General features: G+C 39.0%; 1 protein-coding gene across 1 annotated transcript in view; it reads left to right on the top strand.

The window, feature by feature from the left end:
• LOC124804992 (neurobeachin) overlaps positions 1 to 21,397 on the top strand; it is a 1,009,542-nt gene that overhangs the window by 153,542 nt on the left and 834,603 nt on the right. The window contains exon 26 of the mRNA XM_047265386.1: positions 12,417 to 12,547. Within this exon, the coding sequence (XP_047121342.1) occupies positions 12,417 to 12,547 (131 nt within the window). The remainder of the gene's footprint in view (positions 1 to 12,416; positions 12,548 to 21,397) is intronic.

Below are 21,397 nucleotides of genomic sequence, written 5' to 3'. Positions count from 1 at the left end.
CACCAGAAGAGATCCTCTCTCCTAATAGCCCCATGAAACTCAGAAATAAGTACTATATACACAATAAATGTTGTCTAATCAAAAACTACATTACATGCCCTATCATAGTGTAATGTAATACATGTTTGTTTCCTAAATGCTTTATATACAGAATGTAACAAAAAGAGACAGCTAAAATTTCTGGACAAATTACATACACTTACAAAATTTTAAATATTTTACAGGAACATGAGTCTGGAAATGCTTTATTTTAATTTTAGAACTCATTTTGTGTAACTGTTCATAATACATTAATCATATGATACCCAGGAATGGAATGTACAAGGAAACTACCTCAAACTCTTTCTTGCATGAGATGATGAAAATGCTCTTCTTTGAAGTATGCAACAACCCGCCTTCACGTTGAATTCTGAATGCCTGTTATATTGCTATAGTGTTGTGTCTTGGTTCACAGCCTTCCACAATATGGAGATGAAGACATTGTGTTTCTTGTACTACAGATCACTGCATGGATGAACAGAACATGAAATAAATAAATAAAAGTAAATAAATAATAAATTTAAACAATTGAATTTCCTGGTTGGAATATCAACAAAGTAAGGAAAAGGTAGATTGCTGCTTACCATGAAGATGACACATTAAGTTGCAGACACACACAACAAAAAGATGAATCAAGCTGCTGGAGATGGCAGTCATGTGCATGAGGTGTACCTACTTGTGTGAATGAATGTGTGTGTGTGTGTGTGTGTGTGTGTGTGTGTGTGTGTGTGTGTGTGTTTCCTTTTCTGATGAAGCCTTTGGCCAAAAGCTAATGTGTAAGTGTCTTTTTGTTGTGTCATTTGTGTGGAAAGTAGCAATTTATCTTTTCCTTTTATTGCAAATAATAAATCTGATAAGTAATAGCTATCAGATGCCGCTATGTGAAACAGCTCTAATGGGTTTAGGTGTGGAGACCATGGAGGCAAGGGAAAATGTTCACCTGTCCCATACAAAACACAGAAGTATTGCACCTTAATGAAAGGCCTTTTCAATTTCTCATGTAAGAAAGGGTTTCATGTGGAAAACTGGTGCATTCAGTTTCTATGTACTTATCGTCACTGATGTACAATTAAGAGCTGAAGAAAATGAGTTCTAACATAAATGTGTGAGGAATGTACCATGAATGTTTCAATGTATCTGTTTATCACATATTTTATATCAGAATTAATAGATACATTTTCCATTATTCATCTCTGTACCACAATCACACTCTTCTGGTCAACGTGTCTAGTGCAATTATGATAATTTTACATTCGGCTGAGTCACTTGCTTAGGGTCTTCACACTACATTTTTATGTGTATCTACATCTACAGTCACACTCCACAGGCCATTCAAAGGTGTCTGGAGGAGAGTACCCTATACTACTAGTCATTTCATTTCCTGTTCTACTCACAGACAGAGCAAGGAAAAAATGGCTGCCTATATGCCTCCATGTGAGCCCTAATCTCTCTCATCTTCATGGTCCTTAAATGAAATGTGTTTTGATAGCAGTAGGATTGTTCTGCAGTCAGCTTCAAATGCTGGTTCTTTAAATTTTCTCTGTGGTGTTCCTGAAAAAGAATGTTGCCTTCACTCCAGGGATTCCCACTTGAGTTCCTGAAGCATCTCTGCAGCACTTTTGTGTTGTTTGAACCTGTTATGTTGTTTGAACCTTTTGGTAACAAATCTAGGAGCCTGCCTATGAATTGCTTCAATGTTTTCCTTTAATTTGACCTGGTGCAGATCTCAAACACTCAAGCATTACTCAAGAGTAGGTCGCACTAGCATGCTATATGCTGATGAACCACAGTTTCCTAAAATTCTCCGAATAAACTGAAGCTGACCATTCACCTTCCCTACCACAATCCTCATATGCTTTTTCCATTTCGTATAGCTTTGCAACATTATGCCTAGATATTAAACGACCTGACTACCTCAGGTAGGACATTACTGATGTTGTGTCCGAATATTATGGGTTTGCTTTTCCTATTAATCCATATTAACTTACATTTTTGTACATTTAGAGCCAGCTGCCATTCGTCACTCTGACTAGTCTAAGTCATCTTGTATCATCCTACAGTCAACTTTGAATCATCCTGTACACCACAGCATCGTCAACAAACAACTGTAGATTGCTGCCCACCTTGTCTGCCAGATCATTTGTGTATGTATAAAATAATAGTAGTCTTATCACACTTCCCTGAACACTCCTGGCAATACTATTATCTCTGATGAAAACTCACCATCGAGGACAACATACCTGGGTCTATTACTGAAGAAGTCTTCAAGACACTCACATATCTGGGAATGTGTTCTGTATGCTTGTACCTTCATTAACAGTCTGACTTGTCCTACATCGTTTGTGCAAAATATGTACCTAAACACAATTTACAGGACCAATAAAGAAATACAAATACAAATACAATACCATGTCAACAACTTATCGGAAATCTAAAAATATGGCACTGGAGTCTTAGGAGTAGGTTTTTACATGGTTCTAAATTAATTTTCTTAATTTTGGAGTACACATGTGTCCTCCAAATAAACTGCAATAATATTCTTTTTATATCATGATGGAACCTCATTTTGTGGGGTATTTCTCTTTATTTATGATGATTTATGAAGATAATTTCATCTATTTTTTTATTCTGAACATTTTTTTAGGATATTCTTAAAATACTCATAACGGATGACAGAGCATATTATATTTCTTTGAATATTTAAAAATGTGGATGGAGAGATGGAGGAGCAAAGTACAAACACATTGTAGGAGAAGTGCCTCAGAGAGGCATTACTGTCTTGGTTATATAAAATATATGATTTGAACGTGGTGAAAAAGAGAATAAATCTCTTTGAGACAGAATTATAGAAGTACTTTATGATCCTTCTTTTGTTTTCCTTCATCAGAGTGGCAACTTGGAACACCTTTCTGATAGTATGAGGGCAATTGTTTGTGGTCTTCTCTTCACCTTTGTCTTTATTTCAGATGGTACTATGATTGTCAACAACTGATTTTAAGTAGACCTCTTTTCTATTCACTATACCGAATAAACAGACAGAAATAAATTATTTCATGAAACTGCAGTTACTACATCATGGCTTACCATTTTAAAAGAAAAAAAATAATTCTTGCAAATCTCACTTTGGTTAAAATTTAAATGTTCTAATTACATCTTCATTTGCCTTTAATAAGAATTGAAGGAAATATTATGGAGTGTCCTAAACTTTCAGTGGATGTGCAAATCCTCCTTGCAGCGTTTTTCATCATTAGATTTGTGCAAAACTAGTCCAAAGTTCCCTTTGTTTGCCATTGTGGCCGTCTGATTTAGATCAATAAGAAGTAGATTTTACCATCATTCAGTTTGCAGAGAGCTCTGTCTTTACATATGCTATAACGATATGAAGATGTACTGAGAATGCTTGAATGGATAAGTATCTGTACAGTGATTCCTCACAAGTACTCAGTTTTCACCCTTATCAAATGAATGACTCACCAGATTGAGAGAATAAAATGATTCTTCCATTCTGAATATCATGGGTGGAATACAAACAATTGAATAAATAAAGAGTGTGTTGGAGCTGTTAGAAGAAATATAGATACACATACTATACCTGGAACATGTTAGGTGAGCTTACTAATTTTTGTTCTCTTTCAAAAGTCGCGCACAAAAAAGTAACTTTGTCCAATTGGCATGAGACATTGTGTGAACACTACCAATCGCACATTTTGTCCACATTTCCAGGACAATGTTGCTTTTAGTGTTTGTGTACTCTGAAGAACAAAAGGTGATATTCTAATGTACCATTTATGTATCTCCTGTATTCTGTCAACCACCACTCATGGTTTTCTTCTTCAGTGAGTGGTTACATTTACTGATTCTGTAGATAAAAATGTTTTTCCAGCAGAGTAAAGAACTTAGAATGCGATGGAAGATTATTGCTATTTTTTGGTCAGGGTTGCTCTCCATAACTTCCAAAATTATGAAGCATTCTTTCAGTCACATTTTTCTTGGGTTCAGCATATGTCTGTATATTTTTGATGGCAGTTGTTAATCTTCACATCTGCACATTGTTATAAACTTTGAAATGTGGTTATCAAGTTTTTTATTAGGCTGTCTCCCCCAGCCTGTGTTGTCAATTTTGTAGTTAACTATACATTACAATTCATACTATTTTTGTATTTTATGATTGTGGATTAAGGAGCTTTATGGTTTTGCACAATTTACTTGTACGAGTCGTGAGAGGTTTCTGCAGGTATGCTGCAGTTTTTGGTATGCCAATGGAGACCTTCACCAGTTTATAGCCTTTATTGTGTTTTTCAGTGTGAATTCTATGAGTAACTGCAGAACATAGTATCTCAAGGCAGTTTGTTCAGCTGGTAAAATATGTAAAACTTTTATTATTGTTGTGCAAAACTTTCATTTTTTCCGTGAGTTATGGTGAAGCAAAATGGTAAATGTGAATTTGTGTGGCGCCTAAAATATCAACCAAAAATCTCCATATGTTGTGTCTGTGTACCTCATTACACTAATGATTGATTTACATTTTCTGTTATGAGCACTGTCACCAAAAGTTATCAGATGCTCTCACAGTTCGGAAACAAATTACCACTTTGTCAGTTACGGGGAAGAATCGCTCAAATTAGTGCAAAGCTGCTTTGTTTGATTTGCATTTAAAAGTTTTGTAAGACAGTTTTGCAAAAAGTACTGGTTTTGAAGGACAGTGCCAACAGGTGTACATCTACATGTGTCACTATGTACTTCATGTGGAAGTTGATATCTAACTTCATCATAATGTAATTTGGTGTATTTGATATAATCTGTCGTTTCTCCATTTCTTAATCAAAACTCTTTGCATAGCAGAGAAGGATAATCACAAGACCTGTTAGAGCATTTTTCAGAAATCTGTGTGTAATATGCATGCTGTTAAATACTTTTTATGGTGTTCTTTTTTCATACGAAGAAGGAAGTTGGGCATGACTGCTACTGTAGTGAGAGTGTTGATTTGACTTGGAGATGAGTGTATAAAATAAATGAACTAGACAAATTTAAATTTCTCTCTGTTTGTGTACAGAGATTACCTGGTAGCCTTTTTTCAGGTGTCAAAGGAAAATGTGAATCTTTATGAATAATTACTTCTAATGTTGACACTCATCTCCCTCACATAATTACTGTTGGTAATGAATGACTGACTAGCTGTAGGTAGATCAAAATTTCGTAATACAATTTCCAGGAATGCAAGGATGACACTATTCAATTCATAGTGATAGAGCAGACTTGTGATGAAAAATATACATAAATTGTAGGTGTCGTAGATGTATCACTTACCTTTTTTGTTATGGTTTGACACTTGGTTATGCAATTGATTTTCCTCTCTGAATGTTTAGAGTTTTGATATGAAACTTTCTGATTCTTTTGTATTGGTGTTGATCTTTCCCTAGAGAATCTCCACCCCCTTTAAAGTGGTTGACACTTTTAAAAGAATTTTTTTGTGTTTATGTTGTAGTCAGATGTTCAGGAATTTAAGAGCTTGTGTTAACACAGAGAAGAAAGTATGTCTCATATTCAGTGTGTTTTGCTCTGTTGCCTTCATATACAATTTTAAGTAACAGAATTTGAAAGTTTTAACATTCGGTATGCTATTGCTTTTTTCTGTTTTTCTTCATGCTGGCCAATAGAGACTGGAGCGAGGCCTCTCTTCCCACAGTGGTCCCATCATGTTTATCCTCAGTTCCTTCCTGGGTCTCATCCCAATGCTGTTCAACAGCCTTTCCTTCGCCGTCATCCTTTTTACAAAAATCACAACAACAACAACAACAATAACAACAACAACAACAACAATCATGTGCCAACTAGGTATAGGAACTCAACCATAAATAATCAAGGTAATTCTTATTAAAAGCAGTGATTGAAATTAAACTGTTTGTGGATGTTTATAGGCAGAATGTTTTTAAACTGTGTGTTTTAGTGTGTGCTTGCTCTGTTACCCCAAGAGTTTGCAATTTTGATGTATATTTTTTCAAAATTACTAATGGTTCATGTTACTTTAATTTCTTTTGTGTGACAGACATTTGCTTCAGTGCATGTTCTCTTTAGGGTATGTCATTATTTAGAAAATGCTTTTGACTGCATGTTGTTGCTTGTAATTTTTTTTTACAACTATTTCTTGAGAAAATATTGTACCACATGCACAAAAAAATATAATTTGCATGTCACTGTTGATATATATTGGTTTCGGTAAATTTTGTGTCTTGTGTAGTGGATTATACAACAGATGATGATCATAAGTACATGTATTTAATTGTATAATTCATACAGCATTTGTAAAATTTTCTAATCGTTTGAACCACTGTGCTGTTTTTCATATGCTTGAGTCAATAGAATATTAAAAATCATCTTGCGTATCATACGTAGTTGAGCAAGAGTTTCAGTACCCGTGATGACATACTGCAGCCCACTGTTAGGTGTCTTATACGTATATCAGCTCTGTAACAATTTCAATGAAAACTCTGTATTTTTGTTTCTCTGAGTGCAGCTCAAAAATTTCATTGTTTTATTTTTGTTACAAAGTTTACCGACTGTCTTTGTACCAGAATGGTACCGACAGGTTTATTGCAATAATACAATCTGTTCAGAGGTCTTGTCCTATGTTTTGTATTTTTGTCAAATTGATATTTGTATGTAAAGGATGGGTTGATCCTCTCCACATAGAAGAGGGTCTGAATGGCAGCTACAGTGAAAAATATTGCTATATGTTGTTCACCTTCTGGACTGGGAATAAGTCTTCATCAGACATAGCCAAAACAAGACTCTCAAGTATTCACACAGTAACAACTCACACACATGACCACTGTCATCTATTTACACTAAGGCCCAAATGCAGCTGCATCGATAGTGAGCACCGATCTTTGCTGGGGTGGGGAGTGTGGGTACACAAGATGCTTGGGGTAGAGAGGGGGAACAAGGCAGGACAGGGATGCAGGAAGATGCTAGTGATGCCAGTGAGAGTGTTCAGGAATGTGATGGGAACAGGATGGTGGACTGCCAGGAGCAGCATCAGGAGGCTGTGCTGGGGAGGCCAGGGAAGCACGGGGGAGAGGAGGGACATAGAGAAGGGGAAGGTCTATGTAGGTTTTGCAGCTGTGTTAGAAGGGACGTGTAGGTTAGAGATACGGGAGGGAGGGGGATAGGCAGGTGGAGGTCAAGGACCTTTGGATATTGAGGCTGGAGGGGACTATGAGAATGAAGGATGTTTGCTGTGAGAATTCCCCACCTGTGCAACTGAGAAAAGCTGATTTTGATGGGAAGCTTCTAGAAGCCACAGACGATGAAACAGTCATTGAAGTCAAGCAAATTGTGGTGGGCAGCATGCTCAACAATGGGGTGTACGTGGTGCCTGTTGACTGCATTTTGGTGGTGACCATTCATTGGGACAGATACCTTGTTAGTTATCATACCTGTGTCGAATGCAGTACAGTGGATACAACTTGATGTATGAACTTAACTGCAACCACTGCACTGTATTCAATGCAGGCTTGACAGCTAACAAGCTATCTGTCCACATGAACTGCCAGCACCTAATTGTTACCTACCACCCAGTTGCTGAGCAGGTCACCAAACATGATATGCTTGATTACAATAATTGCTCCACAGCCCCTGCTTCCCTCCTACATCACCTTTCTGAATTGCACAGGTGCGAGCTCTCGTTGCAATGTAGCTGTCCTTCCCATACCCCCCCCCCCCCCTGGCCTTCTTATCTTCTTTCCCATTTCCTCTCCAGCTTTATAAACATGCTTTCTATCTCATTAGCTCACTTGCGTATTTGTTTCCCCTCCTCTACTTTCCTCTTTGCCCTCCCCTGCTTCCCCTCAGCACAGCCTCCCAATGCTGCACCTAGCAGCACACTACCCTGTCCCCACCACATCCCTTCACTCTCCTACATGAAGCACTACGATTTTCCCGCATCCCTACCCTGTTAGGCCCCCCTCCCCCTCTCTTTTTACCCATGCTTCTTTGGTAACCACATTACCCACCCCAGTAGAGATCGCGTTTCACTTCTGATATAGTTGCAGGCAGTCCTAAACACCCTGAGACAACAGTGCCCACATGTGTGATTTGTGTTCATGTGAATGTGTGTGTGTGTGTGTGTGTGTGTGTGTGTGTGTGTGTGTGTGTGAGTGATGAAGAACTTAGTCTGATAGATGTTCCTGTCTGCCACTCACTGCCCCTCTACATGGAGAGTAGCAACAAATTCTTTTCATGTTGTTGTTATTCTGTCATGGATTTTTCATTGTTTAAGGCTTGTAGCTGTTGTTCATACATCAAGGACAAATTTGTTTGAGAAATGTTTATCTTCAGTATTGAAGTAACAGAAGCTATCAGTACCTAATGTGCAATATACAATTCTGCTGTTGCAGACATATAGAATTTTGCTGTTGCAGAAGTGTTGCTTTATATGTAAAAAAATTCCTATATCATGTAAATGATGAAAAGGATGATAATAAATGAAACGAAAAATGAAATGAAAATGAAATATATCACTCTTGTGTTTTGTCTTATAATATTCTATCTAGGCTGCTAGGGAGTGTTACCCATTAACCCTAAGGACAGCTGTGATTTTGCATTTTTCAGTGCCAGTTTAATGATTTTACCGCATTTCTTTCCAGTTATCTCTCTGCTTCATGAAACTTAATTTATTTTAATAATAATTTTTCTTAGCTTTGTTCATGAAAGTCCACATTTAGCTCATTAATGTAAGAACTGCTTTAAATCTTCTCAGTATTTATTCTGTCTTGTAGGGCAAATAAAAATTATTTAATAAAATTGTTTGCTGACTAATTTAATGATATTTATGAAGAATTATTGCTCTATATGAAACTTGTAGATTACAAATCTAAATCGGCCAATAGAAGGTGCCATTGGCAACTCAGATGGGAATAGGATTCCATTAATTAAGACTGAGCAGAGAGAGAGAGAGAGAGCATCATTTTTCATCTTCATCTACATCTACATCTATACTCCGCGAGCCACCTTACGGTTAGAACCTTTAGAAATCACCAAAGAGCATTCTTACCAGTTAATACCAGAAGCAAGTCAACATTTAAAGGGTATTTTCTATCATGGATTTCTGTTGCTCCATTTTCCTATGATTTCAGGACAATAAATAAGTAATTTACTAAAGATCACTGTCTTCTAAGGCAGAATTTTTCAGTTTTTACTATCACAAATAAATTATGTGTTTTTTTTTTTATGAAATATAACAATATGCTCTAGCTATTAAGAAGAGTGCTGCACTTTTATTAATAATCACATACCGGTATTTCAGTACAGGTATATAATCTTTAGTGAGTGTTTTCAATATAAAAGGAAATGCCCACTGTAGGTGTACAACACCATTGAAACATGTTTGAGCAGTAAAACACAATTATTAATTTGAATGCAGTATTATTCTCGAATGTTAACTTCTTATAAGATTTTTAATAAAAAATATCATGTATCTGCAATTGGAAAACAAATTGTTTTGTGCTTAGTACTAAGTTTCACTTAAGGAAACAACTTACAACAACTACAGATAGTCTGCTGTATCTATGAGCTCTAGAGGTGAAACTGTAGAAACAGAGATAGTATAACTTTTTTATCCTTGAGGATAAGCTTCTTGCAAATTAATGATTTAGATGATCCAAGGAGCAGTGGCAGTGTGCAGCTTAGATAACTGGTGTCTTGAAATCTGGGTAACATACAATAAGGTATTAGGCACACATAGAATAAGCAATGAATAGTTGCGGTGTTTCTTCTGAATGTGTAGTGTGACGATTTCAAGTCCATTCATTGGAACAATACACCAAGTTGTCAGCATTGTTTCTTGTTATTCCATGAGACCCTTAGCATCATTGACTATTTATTAAAGTAATTGAAGTTGAATGTCTCGTAGAGTGCTGATTTATGAAACTGTGAATTTTTATCAAACTCCTGGAAAAAATGTAACACCTTCAAGGACTGTACTGCACTAGGATATAATATGTGCATACTGAGGGGTTGTAGTGTTAGTGATTCATTTTTCACAGTCATTGGCTATTGGATGGCATTCAGGAGGCCTTTCTGTGCACCCTCGGTTTTGACACAACAGGCAGTAGTAATCTTGGTGAGTTTAGAGATGAACAGTGCTTGCAACATTCGTTGCAGGGTATGACCGTGCCGCAATGATGAGTACGTACTCATGTTGGACAAGTTCAACTATTTGAACAGGGTCACATTATGGGCCTGCTGGAAGGTAGATGGACATATCAGTGAGCTGCTGCACATGCTAGGCACAGTATATCGGTGGTATGTTTCTGCTTTTAGCAGTAGTCTGTGGAACATTCCATTCCACAGACCAGGTTCTGGATGTCCACGCAGTACAGATGCACATCGACATTGACACATTGTGAGAGCAGCAGTGGCCAACCAGACATCGTCCAGAGAAGAAATCAGGGCACACGTTGCACACAATGTATCACCAAGAACCGTTGGGAAACATATGCTTGCAGCGAGACTAAGATAATGAATGCCTCAGGCCAGTCTACCACTGACACCATGACACCACAATCATGGCAACTCTGTTGTCATGAAAAAGTCAACTGGTGAGTGGAATGGCACACAGTTGTCTTCAGTGACAATAGTAGATTCTGTATGAAGACGGTATCTGTTCTTTTGGACATGTCCGAAAAAACAGATACCATCTTCATATAGTTAAGGCTAAGTGGCCATTGACCTTCTTCTTCTGTGTTGGATGCACATGCATTGTCCGAACTCATACGATACTCGGTAAGATTGTCTGCCGTGAGTAATGAGTGTAATGGGCAGGGGCACTACGGATTAGTGTGTGGACACTAAGTTGGGAATGTGGGTCTCATGGGGAGCGTGCAAGGGATAAATCCCTGCAGTCGCACTATCGCCTGTGCCCTCGATAGCTCAGATGGATAGAGCATCTGCCATGTAAGCAGGAGATCCCAGGTACGAGTCCTGGTCAGGGCACACATTTTCAACTGTCCCCATTGACGTATATCAACGCCTGTCGACATCTTAGGGTCTTGATTTAATTATCATTTCAGAGTAGATTCTGTCTGAACGCGAGTGACAGACGTACTCGTGTGTGGCTCGGAACTAGTGAGCAGCCTATTCCAGTGTGTATTTGCTTGTGACTCGTAGGTTCCATCCCAGGCTTCATGGTGTGAGGGAGGGAGGAGGGTCGCATCAGTTACAACTCGAGGTCACATTTTGATTTGTGCAGGGTAAAATAACAGGTGCCCACTGTATTGTGCAGGTTGTTTGTCCAACGTTACTGCCATTTCTTTGACAGGAGGGTGGTGTGTTTTTTGCGCAGGATAGTACACTTCCACACATATGGCTGCTGTGACACAGCATGCTCTTCATGGCTTACAACCACTGCCCTGGCTAGCAAGATGATTAAATCTCTCTCCTGTTGAACAATTATGAGCGATCGTGAACTGGAAACTTATTCATTGTCCGGAGCCTGCAAGGACACTTCCCGAATTGTAACAAAAGGTGCAAGCTGCTTGGGACAGTATATCGAAGGATGGCATTTGGCACCTTAACAATCATTTGTTTGTGAGAATACATTCCTGCATTGCCATCGGAGTGGGTACACAGTGTACTGCTGTGACTGTTCGGGCATCTTCTTCTCGACATGTGTATTTAATTTGGTCTGAAATTGTGTACATATACTCCTACAAAGATGAACTACTTGTCACATCATATTTCATGAAGTGGCATTGTCCTTGAGGTTACTGCACTTTTCTTCTAGCAGCATATTGTTATTATATCACAAGATGAAAGTAATGAAAGAAAAATATGGGGGGGGGGGGGGGGGTTGCTCTCGATTGACGCGTTGCTAGAGATGGTTCAGCAATCATGTCTTTTTATACATAAATATGTGAATAACTTTTATTTTCTATCAGACCTTCATTTCTGATTGCCACATATGGACACAACTTCTAATGTTCAGTTACCTACTGTTTTACATGATAGCTTGGAATATGTTGTCATATTAGTACTTATTCTTTGTTACCAATAAAATATCTTGGGCCAGAAATACGGAATAAAATCATGTGGCTATACGTGGAAATAATGAGAAGCAGATGTACATCTGGAAGGTAGCTGATTATGTACTATTTTTTTTGGTTTTCAACTTTAAATATAATCAAAATGATGAAAAATGTTTAAACTGGTAGAGCTATCTCACTAAATGGGACACAGACAGTGGTAAGGGGAGGAGAATAACCTTTCACTAAGAACAACATGTTTGTTATGTTAAAAATAACTGTATGTAAAAACATTTAAGTTCATTCCTTATCCTATATTAGTTAAAAATTAATCATATGTACTCCTCTGTGTTTCAGCTCACCCTCGTGAAATATGCCAACAACTTTCTCATGACGATGGTGAATATGAAGTAATAGTCGTAGATGAAAATAACTCATCTGTCCTGGCTGACCACGACACTCATTCGAGTGGACCACCATCTCTTAAGGTCTCCATAACTCAATTTAGTATGTCCTGTTGTAGAGCTATTGATGCTAATGTGTATATCTTATTTTGCTTTTTAATATGGTAGTCAACAATATTTATAGAAGTAGTATCAGCGTTACTGTTACATATTAGTTCCTGCCTCTAAAGCATATTGTTGTCTTCCCTTTGCTCCCTATTAAGTGGAGTTGTCAGGCAAAACACAGATTTCTTTTTGTTTATGGTTCCAAAGCATGTGCAAGGAGCATGGATACTGGTTACTGTTCCATTTATGTCGGAGAAAATCAACTGTGTATCTGAGACCGTTGTGTATTACTTTCAATATGTCTTGTAAAATTTTGTGTAAATGACTGCACAATATTTTTTTCATACCTTCAAGTGGATTATTGCTTTCAGTATGTCTTGTCAGCATGGGAACTACTTAGACTTCAGCATCATAGAACAAGCCTCATTTTTCTGTTAATCATTTGAATGCAATATTCCTCAGCCATGTAAACTGTGTAGTAACTCACTTACATTTCACACGTCTTCATCAGTGTAGGCTATTACAGAAAGTGGTCACTTGAACCTATCTAAATATAGAAAGCCTTTTTTATATTATCCTTCTGCATCTTTCATCTCTAGAAGATGCTAATTTTGTGGTGATTTAATTTTACCACCATTTTTCTTTAAATGACATTTATCAATAGCTCCGACATTATTACTGAAGTTAATGAATGTAGACAGCAGGTTTAGGAAAAATGTTGTATTGTTACTTTCTAAAATGTGGAAAAACCAGAATGCAATAGTGCAGTACTATGAAAAGGATAGATTACTACTACCAGGTAGTGGAAATGCTGAGTCACAGATAGGCACAACAGAAAGACTGTCAAACAAGTAAACTTTCAGTTAAAAAGGCCTTGCTTGGAATTAGACAAAACACGCACACACGCACACACACACACACACACACACACACACACACACACACACTCTTGATCACAGTTTCTGTTACAAAGGCCATGTTTTAAAGAGCACAGCATTCAGTAATGGGTTTCAGCTTGAATTAATTGATCATATGTACTCAAAGACCATTAGGAAGAATTCTGATATACTACCCGAGATTTCCTTAGAGTGAAATAGAAGTAGACAGGAAGTTCTTTCCAGTATGAGTTACATTTGCCCACTGTCAAATGATTTGGCACATATTTTTAGCAAAATTATTATTTATGTAGGATTCAGAAATAATGACATGGTACCAATGTTGTTGATACATTCAATGGAACAGTCAACCCAATACAGAAATGAGGCATGTACAAAATAACCTGTAGTGATTGTGACTCTGTATACAAGTCCAAACTGGTAGAACTTTCAGAGAAAGATACAGAGAACATGCTTCCCTGCATACTATTACACATTTGGTGTTCATAGAACATTTAAAGACATGAGAATCTAAAAGTTTTACACTTTGTAGCCAAAGGAGGTGCAATGGACATCATCAGATGATTTGGAAATTTATATCCATTACCACAAAGAACCAACTTGTATGCTGAAGTAACAGACAGAGTCAAAGAACAAACTATTCTTTGAATTTTTGAAACACTTTAAGCACACGGACTGTGCTTTGTGCCTTGAATGTTAGGAATAACCCTGACGTACTACTCAGTACATATCATTATTAATACTGTACAGACATACTGTAAAGATGACATGTTGAGTTGCACAGAAGACACTTACACATTAGCTTTTGGCCAAAGTCTTCTTCAGGAAAGGAAACACACATTCATTCATACTAGCAAGCACACCTACACACACATGACCACCATCTTCGGTAGCTCAGACTGGAATGCAGCTTTCAAATGGAATAGAAGTGGCTATCTGAAGGGTGAGGGGATGGGGAAGAATCAACAGGGTGTGGGTGGGGGAAGAGAAGAGCGCTTTCTGGCAGAGTGGGCAGGGACTAGACTGCCAACAGGTGTAGCATCAGGATGCTGTAGGGCTGGAAGGTGGTGGTGGGGGTGGGGGATGGGGGATGGGGGAGTGGAAAAGGAGAAGAGGAGAGAAAGAGAAAGATGGGTGGGAGTGATGACTGGGGGCAGCACACAGAGAGGGTGAGAGGACGAGAATAAGAAGGAGGTAGTAGGGCAGAGAGGGTGGAAACTGTTGGATGCAGGGTGTGGGGACAGTGAGGGAGCGGAGAATGTGTTGTAAGGATAACTCCCATCTGCGTACTTCAGAAAAGGTGGTGGTGGTAGTGAAGCAGCCATTGAAATCAAGCATATTATGTTCAACTGCATGTTGTGCCACAAGGTGGTCTACTTTGCTCTTGGCCACAGTTTGACGGTGTCTTTTCATCCTGGTGGACACTTGGTCGGTAGCCATACCAACATAAAAAGCTGTGCCATCATTGCAGTAGAGCTGGTATATGACATGGCTGCTTTCACAAGTGGTGGGGTAGAATAAACCTGTGAAAGGACTGGAATAGGAAGTGCTGGTTGGGCGGATTGATCAGGTTTTGCACGTGGATATCCTCAGGTATATGATCTCTGTGGCAAGGGGTTAGGATTGGGAGTGGCATAGGGATGGACTAGGATGTTGTGGAGGTTGAGTGGGCAATGGAACACCACTTTAAGATGGGTACGAAGATTCTTGGTTAGGATGTCCCTCATTTCAAGACATGATGACAGGTAATCAAAGGCCTGATGAAGGATATCGTTCAGCTGTTCCAGTCCAGGATCGTATTGGGTGATGAAGGGGGCACCCTTTTGTAGCTGGTTGTTCGGGGTTGTAGGAGGATTGGGGATATGTAGGCATATTGCACAGAAGATCTGTTTGCGGACTACACCTGTCTGTGAGGCCTTGGTGGGATCCTCACTGTACTGGGAAAGGGAGTTCTTTGGTGGCCAGGCTGTATGGGAGTTTTTTCTTTTTTTGTGCAGAAGGGATGACAGCTGTTGAAATGCAAGTACCATGGTGGTTGGTGGGTTTAATGTCAACAGAGGTGTGTGGATGGAGCCATCAGAGAGTACGTGGTCAACAACCAGCAGGAAGGTGGCACACTGGGTCAGGGAGGACTTGGTGAAGCGAATGGAAGAGAAGTAGTTGGGATTGCGAAGGAATGATGATAGGGTGTCTTGGCATGAGGATAGGGTGTCTTGACTCTGAATCCAGATCATGGAGATATCATCAATGAACTTGAACCAGACTGGGGGCTTATAATTTTGTGAGGCTAAGAAGGTCCCCTGTAGATAATCCATGAACAGGTTGACATAGAGCCCACATCATGTAGAATGGCACTTCTGCACATAGAGGTGGAGTGATAGGGAAGTGTGGAGGGAATGATGTCTGTGCATGCATGGTGGCAGAGAATGGGCAAACAGAGTCATTGTTCATAATTTTTTCTCTTTTCTGTCTTTCTTTAGTTGCTTTAAATTGGTGGACGTATGTTCTGTCCATGCAACTAATTGAAGGCAGTTTGTTTATCACTATATGTGTTTCATTTCCTTTATTTGGGAAGCATCTTCAGTCGCCTGTAACACACACACACACACACACACACACACACACACACACACACACAAATGAAAAATATCAAACCACACACACAACACAAACAAAAGATGACAGACAAACACGCAACAATAGTTGACAACACTACACATGAAAAGACACATATGTTGATCACAAAATGGAGAGTGCAAGTGATATGTGTGATGTGACAAATGTGGGAGAAAGAATGCCAGCAATCGGCGAGCTGGAGCATGAAAACTAACGAATACATCTCCAGGACCACGTGCATGAGGTAAAAGTGCTGGAAATCATAAGTAACACCGAACGATAAATTCACATTGCGAAATTTGTGCTCCAAAAGTTGATTCTAACCTAAAAAACAAGAGCAAAACACAACAAAATGTAATATAGCAGCACATTGTATCTACCACATAGTATGATTATTATATGTGTAGAAGAAACATGTATTACAGGCTACTGAAGATGCTTCCCAAATAAAAGAAAATTAGTTATATAGATGGAACATACCTCCACGAAAGTCTTTGTTGCCAGAATGTGTTGCTGTGGACAACAATCAGTTTCATTTGCCTTTGGTACATTGTGTTATACAGTAAACCTATGAAGAAATAATACATTTTAAAACCAGTTTTGATCAGTCATCTACATGAGAGAAATCTTATTTCACGTCTTGAGGTTGTGTCCACTGCTCCACAGCCTTTGCCTGTGTCGCGTTGAAAGGTGAGAACAGGTGATGCAGCTTTGTGAAAACGCCAAGTACAATTTTTCTCAAAATGACGATTGTCTTATGGCAAGATCATTGAAAATGGTTCCAATAACTGCATTGCAAGTTGGACTATATTATAAATAAAAATGTAATACGCAACAAAATGTACTTCAAACTCAAACTGAAATCATCATATTTGTTTCACAATTTTTTTAGATGTGCATAATGTGCTTCAAAATATCGGCATCAAAACCATCTACTTGTGTTACAGGTTTCTTGCTATTTCAATGCTTTCCAGGTGACATGAAAACAAATTTTTGTGAGGTTTCTGCAGCTCCGACACTTTTGTTTACTATTCTCTGTACAGTTCTCTTGATGACACATGCTTCTCCAGTTTGTTTTTGACTCTTCAAAATGTCGAAAGCCGGCCGCTGTGACCGAGCGGTTGTAGGCGCTTCAGTACGGAACCGCACTGCTCCTACGGTCGCAGGTTCGCATTGTGCCTCGGGCATGGATGTGTGTGATGTCCTTAGGTTAGTTAGGTTTAAGTAGTTCTAAGTCTAGAGGACTGACGACTCAGATATTAAGGCCGGTAGTGCTTAGAGCCATTTGAACCATTTGAAAATGTCGAAAACAGAAGTCTCATTTTCAGATTCACATTTGAAAAACTTACTAATGCGGGACATAAACCTTTTTGTTTGTGAAGCACCTACATCTACATGACTGCTCTCCAATTGACAATTAAGTGCCTGGAAGAGGGATCATCGAACCACCTTCAAGCTATTTTTCTACAGTTCTACTCTTGAACACCACAGCGGAAACACAAACAATTTAATCTTTCTGTGCAAACTCTAGTTTCTCTTATTTTATTATGATGATCATTCCTCCCGATGTAGGTGGGTGCCAGCAAAGTAGTTTCACACTGTGAGGAGAAAGTTGGTGATTGAATTTTCGTGAGAAGATCCTTCCACAGTGAAAAACAAAACGCAAGTTTGTGTATAACATCTGTGTCAGTCTCTCCCCTATTTCGCAATAATACAAAATGAGCTGCTCTTCTTTGAACTTTTTCAATAAATCTGTTGCGGATCCCACACCAAACAGTGGTACTCCAGAAGAGGGCAAAAAGCATAGTGGAAGTAGTCTCTTTAGTAGACATTTTGTATTTCCCAAGTGATCTACCAATAAATTTCAGTTTGTGGTTTGCTTTTCACACAATATTATCCATATGATAGTTGCAATTTCAGTTATTCATAATTGTAATCCTTAAATATTTAGTTGAATTTACAGTCATTAGATATGTGTGTTTTATCCTGAAAACTGAAATTTAGCGGATTCCTTTTACTACTCATGTGGGTGACTTGAGACTTTTCATTATTTAGAGTAAATTGCCACTTTTCTCACCATACTTGTCTAAATCATTTTGTAATTTGTTTTAATTATCTGATCACTTTATGAGACAGTAAATCACAGCATATGTCAGCTAAGAGGGCTGCTCAGATAGTCTCCTAAATTGTTTATTAGATCAGGAACAGAAGAAGGCCTATAACACTTCCTTCCAAATACCAGAAATCACTTCTGTCCTACTCAGTGATTTTCCATCGATTACCTTTCTGACAAGTAAATCGAGAATCCAGTCACATAACTAAGATGATACTCCATAGGCATGCAATTTAATTAAAGTCGCTTGTGAGGAGATTCACATTTACTGCTGTCACTTGATATATTTATTTAAAAATCACACTAAAATGTTTACGGGTACATATTCACAGCTATATTGCTACAGGAAAGTGACTTTGACATCTGTGTGAATAATTCGGTCAGTCTGTGAATGAAGTAGGATTCTCGCAAAATAAGAGAGAGATTCTCACAGTTTAGTTTGTAACTCATGGCTAGCCGCTTCATGAGGGAATGAATCTTGATGGCTGCTAGCGGTTAATAGTGGGGGATGCACAGAATGGCTGAAAATAGGGATGTCTTCCTACATGATGTGAACTTCAGAAGGGTGCCATACAGGTGCCTATGGCTGTGCTGCAGATTTTTTTTGTATATATTCCCTTCGAAGGAGAAGTAGTTGTGAGTTAGGGCAAAGTTAGTAATGTGTATGAGGAATGAGGTACTGGATTTGGAGTCCGAAGGAAGTTGGGGAAGGTAGTGTTCAAGACCCTGGGCATAAGTGATCTTAGTGTATTGGGAAGTGAATTGAACAGTGACAAGTAGATATGCAAGAGGTAAAGGGGTGAGGATGATGGAGAGTTGGTGACATTTCATTTACCAGCTCTGCTGCAATCATTATACAGCTTTTTATATTGGTATGACTACCAAACAGCTGTCCACAGGATGAATGGCCACTGCCAAACTGTAGCCAAGAGCAAAGCTGGCCAACCTGTGGCACAACATGCAGCTGAACATAACACGCTTGATTTCAGTGGCTGCTTCATGATCTAAGCCATCTGGATCCTCCTTCCCACCACCAGCTTTTCTGAACTGCGCATATGGCAGTCGTGCTTACAACACATTCTCCGCTCCAGAAAATATGCCGGCCTCAACCTCCAGTAACATACTGTCCCCACGTTCTCCACCCAGCAATTTCCACCCCCTCTGCCCTATCACCTCCCCCTTGTTCCTCTTCCCTCACCATCTTAGTGTGCCGCCCTCTGCCAACACATCCACCCATCTTTCCCTTCTCTGCTCCTCTCCCTGTTTGCTCCCCTTCCCCAAACTCCCCCTCCTCGTCCCACCTCCCTGCCCCATAGCATCCCACTGCTGTACCTGTTGGCAGTATAGTCCCTGTAGGTTCCGCCAGACAGTGCTCGTCTCTTCCCCCACTCTTACCCTGCTGTCCTTTCTCCATCCTCACCCCATCCAGATTGCTGCTTCAATTGTAGGTGATAGTTGCATTCCAATCTGAGCTGCTGAAATGGCAGTCGTGTGTGTGAGGTGTGCTTGTTTGTGTGAAAGAATGTGTTTTTGGCAGCTGTGATTCTTAGTGTCTGCTACGCCCTTTGGTGTCCGTTTGTTTTTTGGAACCTGTGCTGACAGTGAAATTTAAAATTCACCCTGCATTCTCCATTTCCGGTGGATGTAATATTGGTGAGATCTTAAAAATTGAATCCTTGCTCCATGTTTATTAGGGTTTTTGACACCGTGCTGAAGAATTACATCTACATATAGTGTTTCCAGAGGAATGGGTACTCATATTGTTAAAGTGAACAGGTGTTGCAGTCAACATCAGGTATCCTGAAAAGAGGTTGAGACTGAGGTTGAGGAAGAGAAGTCAAAAATCACTTATCTACCTTACACTAGCCTAATATCCGGGAAGATTTGTAGATTCCTACAGAAATGTGGCATCCTTTGGATGTTGCTCCCTTTACCTAAGATTATTTGTTAAAAGTGATATAGGTCTCCAAAAGGTGTGTATATGTTGCATTCCATGCAGATGTGACATGTCTTAAATGGGGAAGACCATCAGAATTGTTGAAAAGAGATGCAGAGAACACTAGTGACATGCTCGACGTAAACGACCAAGCGAATCAGCTATCACTAAGCATTATCACAAAAAATATGCACTTCACTCACAAATAATCAGTAATCAAGGAAACTAAAGTAACCGGGTATATTTTGTTCACTTTTTCCTCAAAACATTTGTGAAACTCTTGCTAGTTGGTGATATTTACTCTACCATATTCTGGTGCACTCTGGTGAGACATTTGCAAACTTATTCTAACAGCAGATACAACAGCCAGTGGAAAAAATCTGAAATAATACCAAAACTATAATACTGAACATCAGCTAATGACATATAAAAGCATAATACAGATATTCAGAGACAGCCATTTGATGGAGACGTTTCGGCCTCTCTTTTTATTCCTTTTTCTCTCATCAGTGGCTTGTGAAAATAGTGTGGAGGTTGGTGGGATACCCTTAGGCTGGAAGATCAGAGCCTTTAGGACACCCAGAAGAGCAGTGCTTCATATAACCAAAGCCCCCAAAACAGTACCAACATGTCAAGATGCAGCCTAAAGACTAGGTGCTACTTGTTCAAAAACATCACTCAGTATCAGTATTCCCAAAAATGTTGAATGGCACTATTTAAATCTTTGAGGGAAGTATGCGAAATGCATCCCACTAATTTAAATTCTGTATTGTGTCACTGAGAGATTTGTTTTAATATAAATTCTGGGGTGGCTCCACCTCAGAAACTTTAATTATGAGCTGCACCTGCCGCTACACCAGATAAGTCATCTGGCCGATACTTAGTGTTGCTCATGTGAAGGGAGGGTAGATTGCTAGGTTCAAGAGAAAGTAGGAGATATCTGTGCTGCTTGTGAGAAATATAGATACCTGGGCAACATTTTGAATCAAAGTGCACTATTTTCATGATGGGTGGACTGGTAGAATGGCCAGACATCAATGTCATGTCTCTTTAGCGGCTAATTCGTACTTAACAAAGCTGCCTTATTACATCAATAGTATGCGTCTATTCTGTGGCGCTGAGCAATTTGCTCCAACAGTTGAGATACTGGACTAACATTTGGGAGGAACTTATTTCATATTCATTTTCTGACACTGATATTAAGGTTTTCTCTGGTTTATCAAAATATTGTAAGGCAGTTGGTGGGATGATTATTTTGGAGAGGACAC

This window comes from Schistocerca piceifrons, chromosome 7 (genome assembly GCF_021461385.2).
Source record: "Schistocerca piceifrons isolate TAMUIC-IGC-003096 chromosome 7, iqSchPice1.1, whole genome shotgun sequence".
NCBI lineage: Eukaryota > Metazoa > Arthropoda > Insecta > Orthoptera > Acrididae > Schistocerca > Schistocerca piceifrons.
The sequence above is the reverse complement of the archived record's forward strand: the minus strand, read 5'-3'. Positions and strand labels throughout refer to the sequence as shown.